This window comes from Benincasa hispida, chromosome 2 (assembly GCF_009727055.1).
Source record: "Benincasa hispida cultivar B227 chromosome 2, ASM972705v1, whole genome shotgun sequence".
NCBI lineage: Eukaryota > Viridiplantae > Streptophyta > Magnoliopsida > Cucurbitales > Cucurbitaceae > Benincasa > Benincasa hispida.
In genome coordinates this window covers 45,523,522-45,533,892 of record NC_052350.1, presented here as the reverse complement: position 1 = coordinate 45,533,892, position 10,371 = coordinate 45,523,522, and the positions used below count along the sequence as shown (strand labels likewise).

The 10,371-nt window shown below is 38.5% G+C and overlaps 2 protein-coding genes across 3 annotated transcripts; one reads left to right on the top strand and one right to left on the bottom strand.

Annotated features, from left to right (window-relative positions):
• Positions 1-6,503: 6,503 nt before the first annotated feature.
• Positions 6,504-9,686, bottom strand: LOC120071416 (pentatricopeptide repeat-containing protein At1g74630-like). 2 transcript variants are annotated; one of them, XM_039023692.1, is made up of 2 exons: positions 7,945-9,686; positions 6,504-7,845 (listed from the first exon to the last, which is right to left on the bottom strand). In XM_039023692.1, exons 1-2 carry the CDS (start codon positions 8,749-8,751, stop codon positions 6,823-6,825), a joined length of 1,830 nt encoding a protein of 609 aa, XP_038879620.1. In that variant the 5' UTR covers positions 8,752-9,686; the 3' UTR covers positions 6,504-6,822. The 2 variants fall into 2 exon arrangements, with proteins under 2 accessions (XP_038879620.1, XP_038879619.1); XM_039023691.1 differs by having other exon boundaries at positions 6,504-9,686.
• Positions 9,066-9,712, top strand: LOC120072122 (photosystem II CP47 reaction center protein-like). The gene is made up of 2 exons (XM_039024534.1): positions 9,066-9,164; positions 9,305-9,712. Exons 1-2 carry the CDS (start codon positions 9,066-9,068, stop codon positions 9,710-9,712), a joined length of 507 nt encoding a protein of 168 aa, XP_038880462.1.
• Positions 9,713-10,371: the final 659 nt, after the last annotated feature.

Genomic DNA, 10,371 nt, shown 5'->3' with positions numbered 1-10,371 from the left:
AGTATGTGATAAATTGTTCGATCAATATCAACCAACAAGAGCAAGCAATTAAAATTAAATGCAAAATAAATAGGAAATAGTTAGATAAGAAGACATCGTCATTTTTATAGTGGTTCAATCAAATACGACCTACATTTACTTTCTCAAGCGCCTCTGGGGACTTCGATTAAAAAATATTCTTTGACTCTTTTCACGGATGAGCGTCAAACCACTACCTTGCTTCTTTTGCAGGGTTAAGAGCAAACACGATCCTTTTCACGGGTTAAGATCCAACCGTTACAATGTTTTTTTAAAGCTTTAAATCATACAATAAAACTCTCTAAAAAAAGTGGGTATACAAGTTTAAGCTCACACACTTTAATCCTCACAATATAATAGAAATTTCTCTCAAAAATAAGATGGAAAAAAAAAAAGAAAATTGGATGCTTGTAAAGAGAGTAACAATGGTGGTTTTTTTTCGCTAATTTTGAGGACCGTAAAAATGTGAAAAAGTTGAAATAATTTTAGAGAATATGAAGTATAAAAGGAGAGAGAAGTGGGGTAAAAAGTAGATTTTAATTTGAGTCATTAGATTGTTCAAAAAGTTAAATTGAATAGTGAAGATGTAAACTCAACTAGCATTAGATACAAACAAATTATAATATAATAATATATATCTTTAAAAATCATTCTTTTAAAACCCAACAAAAGAAAGAGCCCACCATTTGTCAAAAACTAGCTGTTAGACACAAACATAAAATAATGTTAATTTTTTTTAAAAAAAAATTATTTTCCTTTTTGTTTTTAATTTACCAGAATCATTTTTTTACAAAATCAATTTCTTTTAAATCTCTTTTCTTTATATAAAAACTAAAATCCACCAATTGTAATTTTAAGTCTCGTGTATCACTCATCCTATAGTTCCAAGTGGCACTTTCTAATTGGTCCAATTTGGTGATCAATTTGTCACATCACCGTCTCGGGTATTTTTCCATTATGTTTCTTTTTGCTATATCTTTTTCATCCAAACTCCGATTTGGATTATTCAAGATGCATCAGAATCGTTGTTCTAAGCTCTATGCTATGGACTATTCAAAATAATAAAATTATTAATAAACAAAATCAAGTTTATTAACATCAAAACATTAATTAATTAATTAATTTGGACTAAGGGTCAAAAAGTCAACAATCTCCCCTTTTTTATGATGACAAACTATAGAAGAAAAATAACTTGAAATGCACATAATCATAGCAAGACATGTAATTAATAAGTAATTTCAATATCAAGTATACATACGGTAAACTCATTACCTATAGTGCCTAACGTTTCCTACTTATCTAGTTCAATGGGTAATTCTGCAGGATTTATCGTCGAAGAAAAATTAAATGGCCAGAACTATTTTTCTTGGTCTCAATCGATCCGGATGGTCTTGGAATGGTGCCACAAGTTTGGATATTTGATAGAGGAAATTCCAAAGCCAACCCCAGGTGATCCACAAGAACGAATTTGGAAAGGAGAAGATTCGTTGCTACAGTCTGTCTTGGTGAACAGTATGGAACCCCAGATAGAAAGACCACTATTGTATGCTGCCACAGCCAAGGATATCTGAGAGGCGGCACAAGATCTATATTCTAAACGACAGAATGCCTCTCGGTTATATACACTCCATAAACAGGTTCATGAATCCAAACAAGGGTCTATGGATGTTACCTCTTATTTTAACAAACTGTTAATGTTGTGGCAGGAAATGGACTTGTATAGAGAAATTGTCTAAAATTGTCCACGGGATGGGGCCCAATATTTGAAGGTTGAGGAAGCAGATCGTGTTTATATGTTTTTGGCTGGATTAAATCCAAAGTTTGATAGGGTTCGTAATCGGATCTTGGGCTACCGTTTGATTCCTTCACTTCGAGAAGTTTGTTCTGAAATACGGCTGGAAGAAGATCGGTCGTGTGCCATGAATAATACCACCTCAACTACTGATGCAGCTGCTTTCATTGCTAAGCTGTCCGGTACTGATGGTGATCATAAACCTCCTCCCGTTTGTGAACATTGTAAAAAGCTTTGGCATACGAAGAATCAATGATGGAAATTACACAGGAAGCCCCAAAATAGTAGATGGCGACAGTCTCACGAAAAATCTAATACTAGTCATGCCCTGGCAAGTGATTCAGTAGATGACCAAACTCAGAAGAAATCTCCTGGTGACAGTAAACACAGTTCAAGTACCGTTGGGGTTAGTGCAGTTGCATAGTCAAGTAATTTTCCTTCTTTTGGCCTAATTAGTGTGCATGGTAAGAAACCATGGATTGTGGATTCAGGGGCTACTGATCATCTTACGAGTTCCTCAGAGTTATTTATGTCATATAATCCGAGTGCTGGTAATGAGAGGAATCGAATTGTAGACGAGTCTTTTGCCCCTGTTGCAGGAAAGGGCAATATCTCTCCGTTTCATGGTTTAATTCTACATGATACCTTACATGTGCCTAAAATATCATATAATCTGTTATCTGTTAGTAAACTAACAAGATATTTGAGGTGTAAGGCGATTTTCTCACCTGATTCAGTTTTATTTCAGGACCTGAAATCGGGGATGACAATTGGCACTGCCCGGCATGATAGGGGACTCTACTTCTTTTTTGACGAGGCTTCCTCTAGGAATGATCACCAATCAGGGTTTATGTCTTTAAATTTCTCTGTTTCTGAAAATGATGTTATGTTATGGCATTTTCGCTTAGGATATCCGAATTTTCAATATATAAAATATTTATTTCCTCATTTATTTCGTAATGCTAGTACTTCTTCTTTTAATTGTGATGTTTGTATTCGTGCCAAGCAGCATCGTGTTTCTTTTCATTCTCAGCCTTATAAACCCTCGAGTCCTTTTTCTCTTGTTCATAGTGATGTATGGGGTCTCTCACCGGTTACTACTTCCACGGGAAAACGGTGGTTTGTCACGTTTATAGATGATCACACCCGTCTCACCTGGGTTTTCCTGCTCATTGATAAATCTGAAGTGTCCTCTGTTTTCCAACAGTTTTACACAACTGTCGAAACTCAATTTAAAACAAAGATTGGTATTTTAAGAAGTGGTAATGGGCGAGAATTCTTTAATGCCTCTTTCAGAGAATTTCTCGACTCTAAAGATATTGTTCACCAGAGTTCGTGTGCTTACACTCCACAACAAAATGGAGTAGTTGAGCGTAAAAATCAGCATCTGGTTGAAGTAGCCCGATCTCTTATGTTATCTGCCACCCTTTCGTCATACCTCTGGGGAGATGCAGTTCTTATTGCTCACCTCATTAATCGAATGCCCTCTTGTATTCTTAATCTTCATACTCCTTTAGAGTTGCTTAAAGAGTATTTTCCTACTACTCGGTTGATCTCTGATGTTTCTCTTCATGTTTTTGGTTGTGTTGCTTTTGTTCACTCCCATGGTCCAAACCGCACGAAATTTTCTCTTCGTGCTCAGAAGTGTTTCTTTGTTGGATATCCACTCCATCAACGTGGATATAAGTGCTATCACCCGTCATCTCAAAAGTACTATGTCTCTATGGATGTCACCTTTCTCGAGGATCAGTCGTTCTTTCCCATTAGTCATCTTCAGGGGGAGAACATAAATGAAGAAGAGACTAACTGGTCCTCTTATGCTATTCCTTTAGAGTCAGTGCCTATTCAAACCTTGTCTAAACCTAATCCTAATCATGATAGTCTGGTTCTTCCGACCAATCAAGTTCCTTGGAAAACGTACTACAGGAAGAATCTCAGGAAGGAAGTAGTGTCACTTGTTGAACGAGAACTACCGGTTCTAGTGCAGGAGTCAGACCTGTCATCAGGTCCAGGTACGTATGTTCCTAATGATGTTGATTTATGTATGGAGGATGATGAAGGCAAGCATGATAAGGGGGAAGGACGCAGTGATACTAAGAGAGTGATAGAAAAGGAAATTGTAAAGGATGGAATTATCAAAGTTACGGAGGATGAAATAGTCCGTGCTAATGATGATGTGGAAGATACTACTGAAGTTTCTGATACACAGATAGTAAATCATGGTGAGAAGCCTGAAGAGGTGAAAGAACGTGATGCATTACTTGATCTTTCTATAGCTCTGAGGAAAGGTACTCGTTCATGTACTAAATATCCTATGCATAGTTGCATGACCTATAGTAATCTAACATCCGAGTTCAAGGCTTTTACTACTAGCTTGGACACTGAAATGGTTCCAGATAACATAAGTGTTGCAATGAAAAAACCAGAATGGCTGTCTGCTGTTATGGAAGAAATAAGAACTCTGGAAAAGAATAAAACATGGGAACCGGTGACTTTTCCTGAAGGGCACAAAATAGTAGGATGTAAATGGGTGTTTACTATAAAGTACAAGTCAGATAGGACGATTGACCGGTACAAGGCTAGACTTGTTGTAAGAGGTTTCACCCAAACATATGGAGTGGATTATTCTGAGACGTTTTCACCTGTGGCTAAACTTAACACAATCCGAATGCTTCTGTCAATAGCTGTTAATAAAGATTGGCCCCTACACCAACTTGATGTTAAAAATGCTTTTTTGAACGGGGAACTTGAGGAGGAAATCTATATGACTCCCCCTCCCGGGTTCAAGAGTCAATTTAAAAATAAAGTGTGTAGATTGAGGAAATCACTATACGGACTGAAAGAGTCTCCAAGGGCCTGGTTTGACAGATTCACGACGTTTATGAAAGCACAGGGATATGTTCAAGGACATTCTGATCACACTCTTTTTGTAAGAAGATCACATCAGGGAAAATTGTTGTTCTTATTATCTATGTTGATGATATTGTTTTATCTAGGGATGATGATGTAGAAGTCACAAGACTAAAAACAGAGATGGCTAGAGAGTTTGAAATTAAAGACCTCGGGAAGCTAAGATACTTTCTGGGAATGGAAGTGGCTCGCTCAAAAGAGGGTATATCAGTTTCTCAACGAAAATATATACTGGACTTGCTAAAGGAAACAGGTATGACTGGGTGTAAACCTGTTGACACGCCAGTAGAATACAATACGAAAATTGGTGATAAGAATGATGGAATTCCTGTTAATAAAGAAAGGTATCAGCGATTAGTTAGGAAGTTGATATACTTGTCTCACACAAGACCATATATTTCTTATGCAGTAAGTGTTGTGAGTCAGTTCATGCAAGCTCCTTGTGAGGATCATATGATAGCAGTTGAACGTATTCTTCGGTATCTGAAAGGAACTCCTGGTAAAGGTCTAATGTTCAGGAAAACCGATAAACGATCTGTTGAAGCTTACACTGATTCTGACTGGGCAGGAAATGTTGTTGACAGAAGATCTATGTATGGATATTGTACATTTATCTAGGGAAATCTAGTCACCTGGAGAAGTAAAAAACAAGGAGTTGTTGCTAGAAGTAGTGCTGAGGCAGAGTATGGGGTCATGAGTCTAGGGATTTGTGAAGAAATCTGGTTGAAGAAAGTATTATCAGATCTCCAGCAAGATAATGAGCTTCCAATGAAATTATTTTGTGATAATAAAGTTGCCATCAATATTGCAAACAACTTAGTTCAACATGAAAGAACTAAACATGTGGAGATAGATAGACACTACATTAAGGAGAGGTTGGACAGTGGAAACATATGCAGAGGGGAGTGTTGGAAATAGAGTTTTTAACCTAGGGGCATTTATGTAATTATGTAAGACCCCTAGGGCTTCCTACTGTCTATTTATAGAGTGAGTCCCTGTGTATTTAGTGTATCAGTTTTAATAAGAAAAGACTTTATATCGTGGTTTTTCTCCCTGCACTAGGGTTTCCACGTAATCCTGTTGTTTTTCTCTTCCCTCTTCTCTTTTTTAAGAGTAATCATAGAAGTTCATCAAGCTAAATGTGACTGGAATACTAACTTGAGCTGGTCAATAGACCATCAGAAGCATTGATCAAGAACTTCATCACGTTCAGTGTTGTAATCCATTTTTGGCCTATCAGAGAAACCCAGACCAGGCCGATCAACGATAGTAGCACGCCCATTGGCTTTACTGTCCTTTTGTAGAAGTTCTCTAGCCACTATTCTCCATTCCTCCACAGTGCCAACATCAGAGATCAGCGCCAAGGTCAATAAAGGCGGTGACAACATATCAAGCGAACAGTGTTAATAAATGAATATGCCTTAACCACTTCAGTTAAATTGTAATATAGTTTTAGCATATATAGCAAAATTGTCCAAAACCCAAAATCCAAAAATTTCGATAAGACTTATATAACAAAATGGTAGTTATTTGCTTGTAAGTTGTAAGTAGCCAGAATCTCATTCCATTGCCATCCCATTTCAATGACCAACATCAATATGATAAACTAAAGATCACCCACCCTTACAAAGTTGGAGGTGAGAATTTTAATTTAGTGATCGTAGTTGTAAATTAAAACGATGCCAACATGAATATGGTTCAAGTGTTCAAATATCAGTGCCTCCTTTTTCATTTTATAGATTTGAATTCCTTTGAATGTAAATTAAATCGATGCCAACATGAATATGGTTCACACGCTCAAACATTAGTGCCTCCTTTTTTACCCTATAGATTGAATTTTAGTCCAATCTCTAAGCCAACAAGCTACGGAACCGTTCAGTTTTTTTTACCCTATAGATTTGAATTCCCTTTATTGTAACATTCTAAGAATATATTACTTTCAATATTCATTGGTCTTGCTAACTTTTGCTACCAAAGTTCTATGGCACTTCCATTGATTAAGCAGTGCTATTAGTTTCTGGTTCGATTCTAACATTAGCTCATTAGCAGGCTTTCCCCTTTTGACATAGGATGCTAATTTCAAGTGTAGTTTTCTTGACTAATTACCAGTAATCTCTGCAGGAACAAGAACCATGTGTGAAAGAGTGGAAGCGACTTCTATCTCTCACCACAATTTCTACTTCATAGACCTTAGAAATCAGCTTCATTACAGTGTGACAGTCCCTACAAATTCTTAAATTCTTCACCACTCTTATGGCTCTTCCTCTCGGTAGCCTCACTATCCCAAAAGCTACTGCTAGTTTTTCACTGTGCTGTGAAACAGAGTCTTCCTTCTCTTCTATTTCTATATCATGCAATACACTTCCAACTTCTGGTACATAACCTCCTTCTATCCTTAGTCTTGACATTACCTCCCTTAGCTTTTGATGTGCCTCTACTGCAATGTCGTTTTGCTTTTCTCCTGCAACAAAACTATATGTGATTCTATCAACTTCGATCATGCTCCAACCTGGAGTTTTCTTAAGTCTATGGTGGGTCATTGATCTTCTTATAGTGTCAACATCCTTCCATTTCCCTGCAACAGCATAAATGTTTGACAAAAGAACATGATCTCCAGAATTTTCGGGGTCAAGTTTGGAGAGTTGTCTCTTTACTTGTCCTGCCAAATCTAAGCTACCATGAATGCTACAAGCTCCAAGAAGAGTCCTCCAGACAATATCATTCGGTAAAATTGGCATTTGACACACAAAGTCAAAAGCTTGCTGCAGCTTACCAGCTCGACCATAAAGATCAACTATGCAACCATAATGTTCAATGACGGGTTCAATACCGTAAATATTTACCATCCTAGAAAAATAAGAACATCCCAAATCAACTAATCCGGCGTGGCTACAAGCATACAAGATGGATATGAAGGTAATGCCATCGGGCTTAATATTAGACTCTTCCATCTCCTTAAATAATCTGATTGCTTCCTCCCCGTAGCCATGCATTGCGAGCCCCGCAATCATGGCTGTCCAAGAGACGGCGCTCCTTTCCAGCATATTATCAAAGACCAAACAAGCCATATCCAAATTCCCACATTTAGAGTAAGTATCAATCAGTGCATTATTCACTGAAATAATCTGCAGAAAGCCAGATTTTTCAACAAACCCATGTAAGATTTTTGCAAACTCGAATGCCCCAGCTTGTGCACATGCAGAAAGCACACCTGTGAGACTTACCTCATTTGGTCTCATCCCTTCCCGTCGCATATCCCTGAAAAATGCGTAAGCATTGTTAAAGTCGCCATTATGAGTGAACCCAACAATCATACTACTCCACGAAACGTCATCTTTCACAGGCATTTTCATAAATACCTCTCTAGCTAACCCAAGCTCACCTGCTTTTGTGTACCCTGCAAGCATGATGTTCCACGAAGTCAAATTTCTAATGGGAATACGAAGAAACACTTGCTCAGCATTCTCAATGTCCTCACACCTAAAACACGCAGCAACAATGGCATTCCAAGCAACAATATTCGGTTCAATCATTTCATCAAACACCTTCCGTGCAAAGGCCAAACTTGAACATTCAGCATACATGCTAATCAGCGTTGTCCCAACAAAAAGATGGGTATCCAGGCCATAACCAATAGCTTGGCAATGTAATTGCAACCCATTGGTCAGAGCCCTACAACAGGCGGCGGCTTTGAGCAAAAAAGCAAAAGAGAAGCTGTCGGGTAGAGCCATGGATTTGCGACGCATTTCAACAAACAGTTGAAGGGCACTGGAGGGAGTTTCAGAATCGGAAAGGCCACGGATGAGAGTGTTGTACATGAACACATCTGGGTTTCGAATGTCAAGGAAGACGCGTCGAGCATAGTGAATAGAATCAGGAAGTGTGACTGCACAATGTAGAAGAAGCTTTCCAGCGACTAATGGATCGGAATTTAAGCCTATTTTGAATGTAAATGCGTGGATTTGCTTCACGATTCTAAGAGATCTGCATTTCCTGAATAACGCAAGGCAGTGAAGTTCTCTGCTATTCATTCTCGGTTCCTGCCAACATCATTCCAGCTGGGAACTGATTCCTTGTAACGTGTGTCAATGTCAGAACTCGTCAAAACGGGGAGAAAGAATGCTATGAAGACCAGGCGCAGCCGTTCGAAGTCGTACTCATGATACACGTCAGATCCGTGGGTCAAAAACCCACTGGCGAGTAACTAGATCATCGAGGAAGAACACTCACCGTCCATGTAGGTGTCTACTTGTGTCAGTCGCCGGAGGAACGGGGTCGTCGACTTGGGTTTGTAAGCCGTCAAGGAAGAGAGACATCTCAAATGCGTGGGTTTGTTGTGTGGGTAATGTCGTCAACGTGTGGTAGAGAGGGTGGCGACTACCTCCGTGGTCGTCGACTGCTGCTCATGGAGGTTGCCGGCGAAGAAGATCTGAAGAGAAGGGGGGTTCGGCGGTTACGAGGTAAAGAGGAAGAAGAAGTTTAGGCTAGGTTTCTCCTTTTTCTTTTAATTGACATTTTTAGCCTTGGTAAGCAAAGACAATTTAACATGGTTAATTTGGGCCCACTCGTTATCAATGGGATCAGGGATACTTCCAGCAAGAAATATATCGAAGAGTTAGTGCCGGGTTAGCCGAAAATCAAAGTTTATCAGAAGCTTGGTCTAAAATTCCTGAAAAATTAGCTTTTTATGATTATATCGGGAATAATCCCGCAAAAGGTGGATTATTCAGAGCGGGTTCCATGGACAACGGGGATGGAATAGCTGTTGGGTGGTTAGGACACCCTGTTTTTAGAGATAAAGAAGGGCGCGAACTTTTTGTACGCCGTATGCCGACCTTTTTTGAAACATTTCCGGTTGTTTTGGTAGACGGAGACGGAATTGTTAGAGCCGATGTTCCTTTTCGAAGAGCAGAATCGAAGTATAGTGTTGAACAGGTCGGTGTAACTGTTGAGTTCTATGGCGGTGAACTTAGGATGAAATTGGTGTCCTAAATTTCTTGCGTGGTTTGTAAATATTGTATAAACATATTGTTGTTAATAAAATAAATGTTATTTTATAAGTATATACTCAATCCAATAAACTAAGTTTCGAGGTTATTTCATGTAATTTAAACGAGTATGTAAAGACATACAAGTGGATCTTGTTTAAATAATAACCTAAACGGTCTATAATAGATGGATAAGATTGGGTACCTTATCTTGTTGATACTATGGATACAACTCATTTTGTAAATGTTATAAGTGTTGTAAAATGCTACAAATGATCTGATCCTGATCATTCATGTGGAGACATGTGAGTAGGGGTATTATACAAAAAGTTTGTATAAGATCGAACCACAAAATGATTAGTTTTTTTATATAACACTGTTAATAATTGAGACTTACATTTCACTAGGATGACCATAGGTGACATGACATGAATCCTGATTGAGTTGTGAACTCCTACTCATGAAGGCGATCCTTTGATTTGTATGGGTGAGAGTGGTCAGATTGCCAACTGAACAAGCCTACCATTTTGGGGATTCGTCTGACTAGGGAGTTAGGAACACAGCTACACAAGACGGAATTCACTCCTTTCCTGATACAGGGGCAAGTAGATAAATTACTCCCTTAAGGACTGATTCCGAATCTTGAACATAGTGGTCACACCC

What these genes read in the sequence shown, in the direction of transcription:
- LOC120071416 (XM_039023691.1), bottom strand. Translation starts at nt 8,751, where the DNA reads ATGAATAGCAGAGAACTTCACTGCCTTGCGTTATTCAGGAAATGCAGA.
- LOC120072122 (XM_039024534.1), top strand. Translation starts at nt 9,066, where the DNA reads ATGTCGTCAACGTGTGGTAGAGAGGGTGGCGACTACCTCCGTGGTCGT. An exon ending in AAGATCTGAAGAGAAGGGGG is followed by an intron (nt 9,165 to 9,304) that starts GTTCGGCGGTTA and finishes CAATGGGATCAG; the next exon opens with GGATACTTCCAGCAAGAAAT.